Below are 16,794 nucleotides of genomic sequence, written 5' to 3' on the forward strand. Positions count from 1 at the left end.
GGCACCCTGAGGAGGCCCTCTCTGTGGGAGCGAACTGGCCGGTGGGAGGCTATTGGTGGCAGAAGGCGGTCCCGTAAGTACCCCGGCCCTAAGCCATGGAGTGCTTTAAAGGTGATCACCAACACCTTGAAGCGCACCCGGAAGTCCACTGGAAGCCAATGCAGCTCGCGCAGGAGAGGAGTCACATGGGAGCACCCTGTCGCTCCCATAATCCCCTGCACGGCCACATTCTGCACCAGTTGGAGCCTCTGGGTGTACCCCAAGGGGAGCCCCATGTAGAGATTGTTACAATAGTCCAGACGAGAAGTGACGAGTGCTTGAGTGACCATGCGTAGGGAGTCCCGATCCAGAAAGGGGCGCAACTGGCGTATCAGGCGAACCTGATAGAAAGCCCCCCTGGCCACGGCCGTCATATGCCCTTCTAAAGACAGCCGTGCATCCAGGAGGACACCCAATATTGTCCATATTGTCCAAATATGGATACTATCAATTATTTAGGAATTGTTTTGCAAACCAATTTATACGGCTGAATTTCAGCTCCTCTCTTATTTTATTTCTACATAATTTGACCAGATGGCTAATCCAGATTATCCAGATCTTCCAATTATATTGGATAAGGATGGAGGACACTATCTTCCAATTGCCTTTTGATTATTTCAGCTCAAAATAGTTGCCCCTGCTTATGTAAGCTTGAAACAATTTATGTGCTTGGCCTGTTGGAATGTGTTGAAATTCCTCTAACTCACATTTATACATTTCTTCTGGTCGTAAGATACTCCTTTGTATTCAGGTCTGGTCTTAGAATGATAATGTAGCACTTGGGGATGAAGATGCAGACCAGCAGACCAGCACTGGAGGCCAAGATGGAGAAGACTTGCACAGCCACCATGTATTTCCCCTTGGTGCTCAGGTAGGTGGGCAGGAAGGAGATCCAGACATTGCAGAAGACCAGCATGCTGAAGGTGATCAGCTTGGCTTCATTGAAGGCTCCAGGGAGATTCCTGGCCAGGAAAGCCACTGTGAAGCAGATGGCAGCCAGGAAGCCCATGTAGCTGAGGGTGATGTAGAACATGAAAACAGAGCCTTCATTGCATTGCAGGATGATCTCTCCGGGCTGGGAGTGAAAGTCTGAGTCACGGAATGGGGGAGAAGTTCCCAACCAGATGGAGCAGATCATAATTTGGACACTAGAACAAGAAAGGATGATGGAGTTGGCCAAGCTCTTCCCCAACCATCTTTTCACTTGGTTTCTTGGTTTTGTGGCTAGGAAAGCCAGCACCACTGTGATGGTTTTGGCCAAGAGAGAAGAAACGGCAACTGAGAAGATGATGCTGAAAGCTGTTTGTCGGAGAAGGCAGGTGGCTTTCCTTGGTTGACCAATGAAGAGAAAAGGAGACAGGAAGCAAAGCAGGAGGGAGACCAGGAGGATGTAAGAGAGGTCTCGGTTGTTGGCTTTCACAATGGGAGTTTCTAGATATTTAATGAATATAATTAAAACAAGTCCTGTGGCTAAGAACAAGAATAGGGCAAAAGAGACCAGAATGATTCCCAGCTGTTCTTCATAAGAAAGGAAGGTTATAACTTTGGGGATACATTGGATTCGGTCCTCATTTGGATATTTTTCATCTGGACACTTGGTGCATTTTTCTGTATCTGAGTAAACAAAAAAAGGAATATTTGTAAAAAATATTCTGTACTTTCACCTTTCAAGAAATACTTTCCTGGGACCACATTTGTCCCAGCAGCATTTCTGAGATGTGTTGCTTAAAATCTTTTCAGAAAGAAGGTAAGAAGAATATCACTTTCTAAAAAAAACAGCAATATTTTTATAGTTTATGAAATTGGAAGAAGTCATGGAATGATTTCTTGTGTAATTTGCAGAACCTACATTATTAGAAGTAGATAATGAATCTTTCTAGACACATTTCCTGGATTTTGCCAGATGGCATTTCTTAATATACTTGATGCTGGATGCCTATCTTCTGAAATTGAATTAGCTAGAAAAAAAGGTTCTGCAAATAATCTGGAATCTGAACTAAAAAGCAGAAGATACATTTTTTTTCCTGCTGGTAGAGAAGCTTGTCTAATCTGCTACACCCTCCTATCTCTTCCTACACCTTCCTTCAAGGATTTTCTGCTATTCCTCCCTCTAGTAAGAAATTGTGCAATTTGAAGATAATAGCAATAGTGCTTAGACTTATATACAACTTCACAGTGCTTTTACAGCCCTCTCTAAGCAGTTTACAGAGTCAGCCTATTGCTCCCAACAATCTGGGACATCATTTTACCGACCTCGGAAGGATGGAAGGCTGAGTCAACCTTGAGACAGTGAAAATAGAACTGCCAAACTGCTGGCAAAACAAAAAAAACAATTGAGCTTCAGTCTGTCTTTTAACTTGCACTTTTATGACAGTGTTTCAGATGAATCCACTTCCACAAGGCCTGTCCTTTTCCTTGGTGTCCCTCACCTTCATGGATGGAGATGGTCCCCTCAGGACAAGGAATACAGTCGTAGCAGCAAGCAGGCTCTCCTTCTCGCTTCCGCTTGACAAATCCAGGATGACAACTTTCCACACATTGGGACAGAGGGAGAGACTAAGCAAAACAAGAAGGAGCACCAAAGAAAATGTGTTAGGACTCACTATCCAGGAAAAATGGAGGTTGAGATGACATCTCCGGACTCTCGACTAAGCATAAAAGGAAAAAATGCCAAAGAAAAAATATTGGGATGAAGCATGCATGAAAATGGATGTAGACATTAACATTAGCCAAATAGTTCCTGGGCTTCATTTAGATAAATATGAAATCTTTGACTCATTCCAAACATATTTAGGAGAGATAAACACTGGCAGATAGTTTATTTACTCACTCCCCTTTGCTTTTGGCATCTATAACATTGAAATAAAGGATTTTTCTACTTAAGAACGACTGCAGGGATGGAATTGATTTCAGCCTTTTCAGCCTTAAGTGACAACCAGTTTGGTTCCTCCTCCAAGCCTTTTTAACATGCATTTCTCCATTCTTCACATAACTATGATTTAAACTAGAGTACAATGATCTTGCATTAAATGTTGGAAAATAAATTATTGTAAAAGATTTATTATTATTTTTATATCTATTTTTAGATCGATTAAATAAAACTGTAACAAAGAAAGAAACTTCAGACCAGTAAGATCTGGATAGGCTTCTTCTGGAGTATATAAAACATTGCAAAACTGCTTGCCTTTGAAAGTAATCAAAACCATTCCCCAATTAAGATTTAAAAGAAAAGAAATCCTTAAAAATTAGGTCTTTCTTTATTTGTGGGTTTCTTTCCTCAATTCGCATGGCTCTCAACTAAGACTAAAACTGACTAGAACTGGGGTGAGATGAGATGCAGGAGAGGTCATGAGAACTTGTCCCTCAAAAAGGGGATCTTTTCATCTTCAGCAAGTGGGAGATTTGTGTCCAGCTCTGTATCTGGGTCTTTTTCTACTACAATTTGAGGACACCAACTTGCATGGAAAGAGAAGTCTGCATTTCTTATTACTTAAATTTGGATCCTCCTTTTGGCTCAGAGGGACTTAACATAGCTAGTTTTTTTCAGATGTATTACCCTCTTACAAGCCAAAACTTGTAAGGGAATTACAAACTTGGCTTTTCAAATTCCCTTGTAAGGGAATTAAAAACTTGGCTTTTCAAATTCCCTTGTAAGGGAATTAAAAACTTGGCTTTTCAAATTCCCTTGTAAGGGAATTAAAAACTTGGCTTTTCAAATCCCTTGACCTGGTCTGATGACGGGGTTTTAAGGGTTTTAATGGGTTAATTTTAAACTTTTTAGATTTTAGTTTTTATTTTTATTGTGGCTTGTGTTTTATTGTTGTGAGCCGCCCTGAGTCCATTGTGAGATAGGGCGACATATAAGCCGAATAAAATAAAATAAATAAATAAATAAATAAAATAAAACCCAAATCTAAAGTAGCATTTTCTTTCAAACTCTTCCTTGTTATTTCCAAAATGAGGAAGGGCTTTTCTTTGAATCAAAGTTTTGTTTCACTGCTTCAGTTTGCCAGGTGATGGGCATTATCTCACATCAAATCACCCTTTATGGTTTCATTTGAACCATGAATATCTTTGGAGCTTCTTCAGAGGAGCAGAAGGCCTATTGCTTATCCTGGTGAAAGAGAGATATGGGTAACTCTGGCCAGGTTTGAGCTGCTTAAAAAGATTATAGAACATCAGTGACCTTTCAAGAGAGACATTTCTCCACCTGGACAAGGTGAGGCTTATTTCTCACATGGATCAACAGAACCTCTAACCAGCCATGACTATATTTCATCTGATTCAGTCCAAACCTTAATGCAGACACTGGTTGAAAGAACCTGAGGCTATTAGGAACACAACTGCTTAATCCATGGTCTCCATCCTAAAGAATAATCACCCAGCATCCAATATTGGACATGACTGAATCTGTTTAAAAGGATATTCCTTATCATGGCATCTGAAGGACACTTTTTAAGATAGTACTGAAGTCTCCACAATCCATCTAACAAAATGTTAAGTTTTCTCTTTTGTACATTCAACTCCCAGTGAGGATCATCTGCCATGGTGACTAGAATTAAGCCACTTGAAATGGGTCATAATCTTTAGAAAAAAGGAGAAAACACAGCAATATTTGACCCACCTTGTTGAGCAGATTTATCCATGAAAGAGCAATTTCGTTAATAATAATTCTCTGTCTATCAATACTCCCCAGTTTCCTTTTGATCAAATCCCCCTCAGGCGAAATCACCAAGAACTCAATGTCCATATCTGCAGCTATTTCTCCATTATGGTCTATGTAAAGATTCCAGAAGGAAAGATTGTAGAACTCATTCTTCTCCAGAAAGGGATGGAACTAGAATGGAAACATCCAGAAATTTTAAAAGCAGAAACCTTGGTTTTTTATCCCACCTGGTATTTTCATGTATGAATTTTTCTTCTAGTTTTTTTTTTTTTAATTGCAAACATGCTTAATGCTGAACGGTTGTAGGAACTGGGCATGGCTAGTCTAGTGAAGAGAAGGACCAGGAGAGATATGATAGCAGTCTTCCAGTCTTCCAATATTTGAGGAGGGGGGTCAAGCTATTTTCCAAAGCACCCAAAGTCCAGACAAGGAATAATGGATGGAAACTGATCAAGGAGAGATTCAACCTAGAAATAAGGAGGAATTTTCTGACAGTGAGAACAATCAACCTATGGAACAGAAGTTGCCTTCGGAAGTTGTAGGAGCTTCATCACTGGAAGTCTCAAGAAGAGACCGGACTGCCATCTGTCAAAAATAGCATAGGGTCTACTTGGGCAGGATGTTGGACTAGATCAAGGGTCAGCAATCTGCCACTCTGGAGCCACATGTGGCTCTTTCATCCCTCTGCTCCGGCTCCCTGTCGCTCAAAATATGCTTCACAACTGCCAATGTGTGACAAGTGCCAGCACATGATTTATTGAGTTTTTCAAACCGCGGTAGGCCAACCATGGATAAATCCAAGAAAAGAAAAATTTTAGAAGAAAACAGAACATTTAATGGTACGTGGGCAGATTCATTTACTTTCACTGCTGATGAGACTGGTTTACCAGTATGCTTAATATGTTGTGAGAAATTGCAAACAACAAATGTTTAATATCAAACATATATCTGCTACCAGCTCCTTGGTAAATTATCACACACACCCCAGCCACTAGATTGGCCAAATCTATTGCTCTTTTGTAGCACAAGGAGGTTGATCTGATTCCCCTCTTTCTCTAAAGGATTCCTTCTCCAGAGGAATTTAGTTTAGTTGGATCCTTGTTGGGACCACATACCTGCCACGGCTGCAGCCTTGGAGCCTCCAGTGTCTCTTGGGCCTCCTTCTTTCTCCTCCAGGATCTGGACAAATATGCAGCCTTCAAGACGTGGGCCAGAGTCATGAAGATAATGTAAACAGAATCACTGTTTTCAACGAATATCCCATTCAAATCATCTTCTGTCTCCACTGGAGTTTTTTGGGTGCATCTTTTCTGGCCTTTGACAGAAAAAACATGCTTTGGAAAAGAACACTGAAAATTCTTGTCTTCATACTGGGAGTCTAAAAAGGAAAAGGGTTCAAAAGCACCATATTTTGGGCTTATTTTTTGCAGAAATTCAAAACTCCAAATACTATGGATGTATTTGTGATATCCAAGATGAGTCATTATATAGTTTCCCAAACTTGTGGTGATCCAGATTTTCTCTCTAATGGGTCCTGACAAAATATCAAGTGTTAGATGAAAAATATGAAATGTATGTGAAACGATAATATGTTCTGTGAAGTGAACAAAGACATTGACTTGTTTCCACTGAGAAAAGCTGGAATCCCTCAAGGGTTCTGGATCTCCACTCATTGAGAATTGTTGTGATATAACGACACAAATTCCATTCCTGAGAAGCAAAGGAGGAAAAATCCTCAGGAAATTATCTCCCTCCTCTGTGTCTGGAGCAAGGAGGCCAATCAAGGTCCATCTGAAGTGTAGGAGCACTCGGACAATTGCTGAATACTGAAATACTTCTTTGAGGAGCATCCGGTGGAAAAAAGGGAATTTACTTTTATCACTCAGAGTCTCTGAAACAATTCTTTGACTGATCTGGAAAAACAATGAAGAAGGCAACTCCAAAATACGAACTTTTAATAAATCCAACTTTTTGTTTTGATAAACATCTTCGAATAGTTTGTTGATTGACCATTGTTTAAAATATTAAACACAGAATATTAAGAAGACTTTAGATAAAAATGGAAAATGAGAAACAATAACTAAAAAGAATAACAATCAAAATGCAAATCATATTTCTCAATCACTCCTACAATTGAATGCAGTGGAAGGGACAAAGAAAGAGATTAAGATGGACTTTGACTCGAACAATATTAAATGAAAAAGAGTTTCAACAAAATAAAAAGGAAAATAATTGCAAAATGTGTGGGATACAGCGAAAGCATACATTCGAGGGTTGGCAATGATTTATTTGGGAAAAAGAAATAAAAAGAAAAGACAATCTCAAAAAAAATTGGAAGAGGAACACAAGAAATTAGAGATGGAATTACAAAAAGACATGCAAAATAAGAGGATTAAAAATCAAATGGATTTGAAAAAACATGAAATGAATTTAATTGAAAAAGAGGAGTTGGCAAATAAAATAAAGATGTCCAAACAAAACTTCTTTGAAAATGCTAATAAGCCAGGTAGATGGTTGGCTTATAAAATGAAAAAGGAGAGAGAGAAAAAAAAACTAATTAATCAATTAATGGATAAGGAAGGAACTTTATGCTATCGAAATGAGGAAAGGAAGAAAATAGTACAGAAATACTATGAGAAACTCTATAAACAAGAGATAATATCTGAAAAGAAGATAAAGCAATACTTAGAAAAGTCTGAATTACCTAAAATACCAAAAAAAAAAAAAAATACAAGAAGGGGATTAAAAAACAAAAGAATCGTAAAACGCTAGGTCCAGATGGTTTGCCAGCAGAGTTGTACAAAATATTACAGGATGTAATTAGCAATACAATGTTGGAAGTATTAAATGAACTTTTAGTAAATACAAAAATACCCAACTCTTGGATAGGGGCATATATACCGAAAGAAGACATAGACTTACAAGAAGTTAAAAATTATAGACCGATTTCCTTGTTAAGTACGGATTATAAAATGTTTGCATCAATAACGGCGAATAAATTGGAGATTGTTAAATGAATTTATTTACACAGATCAAAATGGTTTCTTACCAAAGAGACAGATCAGAGACACTATGAGAACAATCTTAAATACTTTGGAATATTATGAAGTACACCCAGAAAAGCAAATGGCATTGATGTTTCTTGATGTACAGAAGGCTTTTGATAATGTGAACTGGCAATTTATGATAAAACAGTTGCAGACTATGGACTTTGTGGGAAGATTTATAAATATGATTGAGGCAATTTATAGTAAGCAATCTGCAAAGGTGATAATAAATGGAGATATGACAGAGAAGGTTAATATTATGAAAGGAACAAGGCAGGGTTGTCCTCTATCCCCATTGCTATTTGTGTTGACGTTAGAGGTGCTAAATAGAAATATAAGACAAAATGAAGAGATAAAAGGGATGAAAATTAAAAAAGAAGAATGCAAACTACAAGCATTTGCAGATGATCTAGTGTTTATTTTAGAGGAGCCTCAAGAAGTAGGATCCAGACTGATAGAACAAATAGAAGAATATAGAGGGTTGAAAATTAATAAAGATAAAACAAAAATATTGGTGAAAAATATTACAGAGAAACAGAAGAGGGATTTAATGGAGGAACTAGATATTCAGATTACTAAAAAGGTAAGGTATTTAGGAATACAATTAACAGCAAGGTGTGTAACAATTAAAGAAGATAATTACTATAAATTGAAAGGACAAATTGAGATGGTTTGGAGAGATGGAAAAAATTGCAATTATCATCAATGAGAAGAATAGTGGTAATTAAGATGAATATATTACCTAGATTGTTGTTTTTATTTCAAACAATACCGATCGGGATTGTATTATCTTCAGCTGGTGCAAAATGCAGCCGCATGGGTTGTGATGGGAGAACCCCGATACTCCCATGTTACACCCCTCCTGCACAGCTTGCATTGGTTGCCAGTTGCCCTCCGGGTGAGATCCAAGGTGCTGGTGATGACCTATAAAGCCCTACATGGCTTAGGTCCAGGATATTTGGCGGACCACCTACAGCCAGCAATGATATCCCATTGCCCGGTTTGCGCCCATAGAGAGGGCCTACTCAGGGTGTCGTCAGCTAGACTGTGCCAGTTGGCGGCCCCCAGGAATAGAGCCTTCTCGGTGGGGGCGCCCACCCTCTGGAATCAACTTCCCTTGGAGCTCCAATTAGCGCCTGACCTTCGCACCTTCCATCATGAATTAAAAACTTGGCTTTTTAAATCGCTTGACCTGGTCTGATTGGGGGGGGGGGCTAAGGGTTAAATTTTAAATTTTTTAGATTTTAGATTTTATTTTGTATTGTGGCTTTATTGTGTTATTGTGAGCTGCCCTGAGTCCATTGGGAGATAGGGCGGCATATAAGCCAAATAAAATAAAATAAAATAAAATAAAATAAAATAAAATAAAATAAAATAAAATAATAAAATAAAATAAAATAAAATAAAATAAAATAAAATAAAATAAAATAAAATAAAATAAAATAAAATAAAATAAAATAAAATAAAATAAAATAAAATAATAAAATAAAATAAAATAAAATAAAATAAAATAAAATAAAATAAAATAAAATAAAATAAAATAAAATAAATAAATAAATAAATAAATTATCACATGTGGTGGACATGTCCAGAAGCAAGAAATTATTGGGCAAAAATTTGAATATGGCTAGAGAAAATGATAAAGGCAACACATTGATCTTAAACCAGAGCTGTTCCTGTTGGGTATCTTACCGGAGAAATTTAGTAAAGAAAATACATATTTGTAATAATGGTAGCAAGAATGGTATTTGCACAAAATTGGAAAGCAGAAAAAATTCCTACAAAGGGAGAGCTAATTAAGAAAATATTAGAATGTGCAGAAATGAGTAGATTAGCATTAGCGATTAGAAGGAAGGAAGAATCGGAGTATTACAACATATGGGGCAATTTTATCAATGGATAGAGATTGAATATAGACAATAGACAATGTAAAAATAAGAAACATGGGAAAATATGTTGTAATACATTAAATTTAAATGAAAGAAGAAAGAAAGTCCTCAGGGAGAAGGGCGGTATATAAATTCGAAATTAAATTAAATTAAAATGATGATAAATGTTGAATGTGATGACACACAAAAATTTGTATCCAGATGTTACACTGATTAATGATGAATTGTTTGTTTAAAAATAAAAAAAAATACTAAAAAAATCCTTCTGAATCTTGAGTCCATCTTCTAAAGTGTTAGCAATTTCCCCTGACTTGCTGTCATCTGCAAACTTGATGAATTTCCCCTCATCTAGATCATTTGTGAAGAAGTTGAAGAACACTTAGGCCTGAAGAGGGCCTAAGACAAAATCTTGGGGTACCACAGTGCATTCTTCCCTCCATGTAGATGCAATTCCATTGTGGACTACATGCTGAATGTGGTTGGTTAGTCAAAACTCTGTCTAAAATTTGAGGAACCATCTCACCCCAAAGAAGGCATGCTGCAGAACTCATCAGTCAGGGAATTCTGGTTGGCTGGGTCCAGGAGAAGAATGTTCTCTGTCATTGCTCCTGCCCTTTGGAACATCTTGTCCTACAGAGTGAGGACAGCTCCCAATCTCCTGACCTTCTGCAAGAGCCTGAAGACAGTTGGCTTGAGGCCCCAAATAGGTAGTCTTATGTTGGTTGATTGATCAATTGCAGATCCCACCTCCAAGTCTGCTCATCTACTCCCTCCCACCCCATGTTTTAGGTTATTAAAAGGTAAAGGTGAAGGTTCCCTCTCACATATGTGCTAGTCGTTGCCGATTCTAGGGGGCGGTGCTCATCTTCGTTTCAAAGCCGAAGAGCCAGCGCTATCCGAAAACGTCTCCTGGTCATGTGGCCAGCATGCCTAACACCAAAGGTGCATGGAACACTGTTACCTTCCCACCAAAGATGGTCCCTATTTTTCTACTTGCATTGTTTTATTTGTTTTCGAACTGCTAAGTTGGCAGAAGCTGGGACAAGTGACGGGGGCTCACCCCATTACAAGGCACTAGGGATTCGAACCGCTGAAGTGCCGACCTTTTGATCAACAAATCTTAGCCACTGAACCACCGTGTCCCTAGGCTATTACAAGTATGCTTTTCTGTAGTTTTTTCAATTTTAATATAGTGCAGCACACACTATCACATAATGTAGCACACATTATTTCGTCTCATGAAACCCTTGACTGGAACATACTGATAGAAGAATACAAACTGTTCAAAAAAACCAGACCCCACAAAAGAGGAGGTGGAGTTGCACTGTATGTAAAGGAGCACTACATTGCTACAGAAAGGTATGGAACCAAAGACGAAAACCTCCTGGAATGCATATGAGTCAATATAAAAGAAAAAAAGAATGACATCACCATAGGTGTGTACTACAGGCCACCCAACCAAGCAGAAAAATTAGATGTACTTTTGCCAACCAACTAACAAATATATGTAGGAAACACACTACAATAGTAATTGCGGACTTCAATTATCCTGAATTGAAAGGCTAATTCCACAACCAAGTGAGAACTCAAATAGGTTCCTGACCAACCTAGCTGACAACTTTGTTGTCCAAAAGGTAGAGGAGGGAACTCAAGGGACAGCCATACTGTCTTAATTCTTACAAATAGAGAAGAAGTGATAGAGGGAGTTGAAACAGCAGGAACCTTGGGTGAGAGTGACCATGTCATACTAGAATTCAACATAACACAAACACACGCAATAGAACACAATGATACCAGAGTCCTAGATTTTAAAAGAGCTGATTATAACAAGCTCAAAGAGAATTTAGGAAAGATTCCTTGGATGAAAATCCCTAAGGAGAAAACAACTCAAGAAGCTTGGGAAACTCTGAAAAATATGACCATAAAAGCCCAGTCCAGCACAATACCACTGAAAAAGAAAAACAAGAAATCTAAGAAGAAACCAGCATGGCTCCACAAAGATCTCTCTGACAAATTAAAAGACAAAAAGGACAAGTACAAAAAATGGAAAGAAGGACACATAACTAAGGCAGAATATCAGCAGATAACCAGAATCTGCAAAGACGAAGTCAGGAAAGCAAAGGCTCAGAATGAACAAAGACTTGCAACAAAGGTAATAAAAAAAGTTTCTTCCAACATATAAATAACAAGAAAAAAATCAAGGATGCAATCGGTCAACTAAAGAGAGAAGACAGCAAAGAAGTAACAGGTAGCAGAGAGAAAGCAGAGCTGCTTAACTCATGCATCAGTCTTCACACAAAAACAAACAATAGTCCAATCTACCAAAAACATAACATAACTGTAAAAGACAGACTAGAAATAAAAGTTAAAATAAGCCCAAAAAATGGTAAGAGAACACCTGTCTGATCTTGATGAATACAAATCACTGGGACTTGATGGATTACATCCCAGAGTTTTAAAGGAGCTGGCATATATCATCTAAGAACCATTGTACCATATCTTCCAAAAATCCTGGAGCACTGGGGAAGTACCAGAGCACTGGAAAAGAGCTGATGGGGTTCCCATCTTCAAAAAAGTGGGGGGAACCAAACCCAGGAAAATACAGACCAATGAGCCTAACATCAATATCCGAGAAGATACTGGAAAAGATAATAAAAAAACAGCTCTGCGAACATCTAGAAACAAGTAAAATAATAACTAGAAGTCAGCATGGGTTTGTTAAAAACAGATCATGCCAAAGCAATCTTATTTCATTTTTCAACATAGTGACTAAATTAGTAGACCGGCAAAATACTGTGGACAATAATATACTTAGACTACAGCAAGACATTCGACAAAGTAGAGCACAACCTACTTCTTGGTAAACTAGAAAAAAGTGGGATAGGTAGCTTCACCACCAGATGGATTCACAACTGGCTGACAAATCATACTCAACGAATAGCCCTTAATGGTACTACATCTATATGGAGGGAAGTAAGCAGTGGGGTACCACAAGGTTCCATCTTAAGCCCAGTACTCTTCAATATCTTCATAAATGTCTTAGATGAGGGAATAGAAGGGGAACTTACCAAATTTGTGGATGATACTAAACTGGCAGGAATAGCCAAAACCCTAGATGATAGGCTCAAGATCCAGATGGCTCTTGACAGACTTGAACACTGGGCCCTATTTAACAAAATGGAATTCAATGTAGAGAAAAGTAAAGTCCTACACATTGTTGTTGTTGTTGGTAGTTGTGAAGTCATGTCTGATCCATTGTGACCCCATGGACAATGTTCCCCCAGGCCTTCCTGTCCTCTACCATCCCCTGGAGTCCACTGAAGCTCAGACCAACTGTTTCAGTGACTCCATCCAGCCACCTCATTCTCTGAAGCCCCCTTCTTCTTTTGCCCTCAATCGTTCCCAGCATTAGGCTCTTCTCCCTGAGTCCTTCCTTCTCTTTAAGTGGCCAAAGTATTTTGAGTTTCATCTTCAGGATCTGGCCTTCTAAAGAGCAGTCAGGGTTGATCTCCTCTAGGACTGACTGGTTTGATCGCTTTGCAGTCCAAGGGACTCGCAGGAGTCTTCTCCAGCACCAGAGTTCAAAGGCCTCAATTCTTTGGCACTCAGCCTTCCTTATGGTCCAACTTTCACAGCCATCCATTGCAACTGGGAAAACCATAGCCTTGACTATACATACTTTTGTAAGTGTAAGACAATTGAAACCATGTTTAATAGCAGTGACAGTGAGAGGTTAACTAGGTTAATATGAGCCAGCAGTGTGCGGCAGCAGCCAAAAAAGCCAATGCAATCCTAAATTGCATTAACAGAGGGATACAATCAAGATCAAGGGAGGTACTGATACCACTCTATAAAGCCTTAGTAAGACCACACCTAGAGTAATGCATCCAATTTTGGTCACCACACTAGAAAAAGATGTTGAGACTCTAGAAAAAGTGCAGAGAAGAACAACTAAAATGATTAGGGGGCTGGAGATTAAAACATACAATGAACGGTTGCAGGAACTGGGCACGGCTAGTCTAGTGAAGAGAAGGACCAGGGTAGACACAATAGCGGTGTTCCAATATTTGAGGGACTGCCACAGAGAGGAGGGGGCCAAGCTGTTTTCCAAAGCACCTGAAGGCCAGACAAGGAATAATGGATGGAAACTGAACAAGGAGAGATTCAACCTAGAAATAAGGAGAAATTTTCTGACAGTGAGAAAAATCAACCCGTGGAACAAAAGTTGCCTTCGGAAGTTGTAGGACCTTCATCCCCAGAAATGTTCAAGAAGAGACCGGACTGCCATCTGTCAGAAATGGTGTAGGGTCTCCTGCTTGGGTGTGGGGTTGGACTAGGTGACCTAAAAGGTCCTTTCCAACTCTGTTAATTTGTTAATCTGTTAAAAGCTTGATTTTCCTTCACAGCAAGGTTGATATTCTTAACTGCACAAACATCGATGTTATAAGCACTGATTAGTTTTAGCTTGCCGAGGACAGAGATGTTTAAATGTTTCCCCAGAAAATCTGTGAATTTAATGCCAAATAAATTTTCTTTGATGTATTTTGATGTACTTGATGTATTTTCATGAATATGGCATTTGTCATCATTTAACTAAGATCATGCACAAAATGTGAGCTTTCCATCAATGCTGCACTTTCCTATTGTACAGAAGACCCTTTGATTGGACACAGAGCCTCTCCTCACCTTCACAAGTATGCAACAGAAGCCCCCAAAGCAATGGGGATGCTAACAAGAAAGGATCTGACTGTTTTGATACATGCTCCCTGTCAGCCCTGGAAGCCATCTTTTCTTTGGATCTTCAGGGCTGCCACTTTGAGAGCTGTGGGAAACTGTAAGGGGGGATTGTATGGAGTTGGGGAGATATATAGTCATAATGACATTCTTTTCTCTGAGAGTCAAGGACGTGCTGCCCTGCACTTGGAGTGGTGTGACTGGGAGGCATCTCCAGTTGGGACAGTGCATTGATTGGACCATGTGATGGACATGTGGGTGCAGGGGAAGGGACTTGGACTTCCTTTTGGGTGAGGAAAACCTGGAAGATTTCAGATTCAGGTTTTCCCAGATGTGCCGATATGACATCTCTAATAAAATGGAACTTTGAGGCACTTCTAGCCTCAGAGTCTTCTTTCATTGGGGTTGTTACTTGGAACCCTGACACTCCCATCCTAATGTGAATCCCAGTTCCCAGCCATGACACATACAATAGACATAGTGAAAAGCAACTCTTGAATTCCATAGAGAAGATATGGATGGATCTATCATGCACCCACTACCACCCTACTCACTTTACTATATAGAGAAACATGCACACAAACCTGTGGGACTTTGTAGGTTCCTACTAATGTTGACATCTGGATGGAAAACTCCCTGTCAGCGGCATCAAGAAGAGCCAAAATGTTGTCCTTCCTTCCACAGCTGTAGTTGGGAACATTGGCTTCTCCAGTAGAGAGCATGTCCAGCAAGACATCTGAAGTGCCACGCGTGTGCAAATAGTTGTCATGGATATTGTAGCCAAGTGTGAGATTGCACAGGAGCTGGATAGTCTTGTTGATCTCTTGAATGGTGAAAATAAAGCGTTCTATTCCTTTGGAAGTATAAGTTTCACTAGTGTAAAAAAAATGCTTTAATTAATACAAGCATCATCAACAGCAGTAATAAAATACCTTTTTTTCCAATTTCATCCTCTTTATCAATACATGACTATTGAATCTGAAGCCAATATTGATAAAAAACAATGGTCACACATTCAACATTTAATATTTGTAAATGTTGAGAAAATGGGAAACACATAAGAATCACAAATAATCTATTATTTATAGCAGCACTAATTTTCATCAACGCAGTACCCAGTCGGCAAAATAATTCCTTTTTTTAAAGTCATTCAACCATCATAAAAGGAAGAATATATTTCATAAGTGACCCAGAAAAGCTGTTCTAAAAACAAGTCATCCATTATTCCTATAAGGATCGGAAGGAGCAGTTATAAAAATATAGAAATAAGCTGCTCAAGGTTAACTACAACAATCACTGCTTTAAACAGAAGTCAGTACTCAAATCATGAATTCTAGATTGGACATAGAGAGGGAAATAATGTGGACTTCTTTCAGGTCTTTTTTTTTTCTGCTCCAACTTTGTATTTGTGTCCCTTCCACTAAATAAGACGAAAGAGGAAACCCATGGAAAACTGATCAATCAAAAAAGTTAATCAGTGTCAGAACTGCCGATGGAAGGAATACAATTTCATCACATTGAATAACTTACAAGTAAGACCGACTATAAGGAAGCAGGTTGAAAAACAACATTTTCTGGTTTAGTGTTACTGTACTGGTGACTATACCGATGAGATGGTCTCCTGGGCTGTAGTAGCTCCATGGTCTTTCTCTATCCAGGTGCACCATATTCAGTGGGCACTTCGTTCTAAGCTTCCCAGAGACTGCCTGGGACACCAGTAGCATTGAAAGCAGAAGCAAGAGGTCCATAATTCATGGAGCTGAATCAATCGCCTGTTTCCAAAGAAGAGTTAGATAATTTTAAAGCACTCTCAGAAAATGGAATATCCAGGAGCTTTCCTTATTCAAACAGAAACAAATTGAGCTTTATCTGGAAAAGAGGGAAAGATACATTCAGCAGCACAGCCCCTACCTGTGTCCTAAATCTTTTGCAAACCATTCAGCATGAGTAGAGGCTCATATCTTTTTCTGATGCAAGATTCGTTCCATGTTGCTTCAGTCTGATGTTATATCAAAGGCAGACACTGAAAAAGTAGCAGTAAATGTCTCAAAGTCTGGGATTGTGATAATTACTGTGAGTGATAATTTGTCCTCTTCCAGGGCTCCATGTACTGAGGGACAGCTGGTAAAAAGTATTTTTCTGCCCTGTTGCAGATACACCCCTGGAGACACTCTTCTATAATGGCTGTTATCCTTCCTGTCAGGACATGTCCAGAAAGTGATGCTGGAGGAAGATGCTTCAATAGCCAAGGAATTGACTTCTGCTCTCCACCATTGTGTCATATGGTCTCCAGAGATTGCTTGAGAAGGTCACCTGGAGCTGTGCAGTTTGGTGGCAATCTAGGTTCTTGACACTTAACTCTAGTGCTCTCTAACACCATCTGCACCCTTGAACCCTGCCTAATGTTAAGATCGGGTCT

General features: G+C 39.0%; 1 protein-coding gene across 1 annotated transcript; it reads right to left on the reverse strand.

The window, feature by feature from the left end:
- Positions 1-748: 748 nt before the first annotated feature.
- LOC139310526 (vomeronasal type-2 receptor 26-like) lies at positions 749-6,555 on the reverse strand. The gene is made up of 4 exons (XM_070934698.1): positions 5,821-6,555; positions 4,664-4,876; positions 2,469-2,595; positions 749-1,653 (listed from the first exon to the last, which is right to left on the reverse strand). The coding sequence occupies exons 1-4, from the start codon at positions 6,553-6,555 to the stop codon at positions 749-751; spliced, it is 1,980 nt and encodes a 659-aa protein (XP_070790799.1).
- Positions 6,556-16,794: the final 10,239 nt, after the last annotated feature.

This window comes from Pituophis catenifer, unplaced genomic scaffold, assembly GCF_029215685.1.
Source record: "Pituophis catenifer annectens isolate HBS135680 unplaced genomic scaffold, rPitCat1.0.hap2 SCAF_2, whole genome shotgun sequence".
NCBI lineage: Eukaryota > Metazoa > Chordata > Lepidosauria > Squamata > Colubridae > Pituophis > Pituophis catenifer.

Excerpts from the sequence above, each read along its gene's own strand:
- LOC139310526 (XM_070934698.1), bottom strand. The coding sequence starts at position 6,555 with ATGCTCCTCAAAGAAGTATTTCAGTATTCAGCAATTGTCCGAGTGCTC. Across the intron at positions 4,877-5,820 it reads CAAGGCTGCAGCCGTGGCAG|TTCCATCCCTTTCTGGAGAA; the intron begins GTATGTGGTCCC and ends TTTCCATTCTAG. Across the intron at positions 1,654-2,468 it reads GACCATCTCCATCCATGAAG|ATACAGAAAAATGCACCAAG; the intron begins GTGAGGGACACC and ends TTGTTTACTCAG.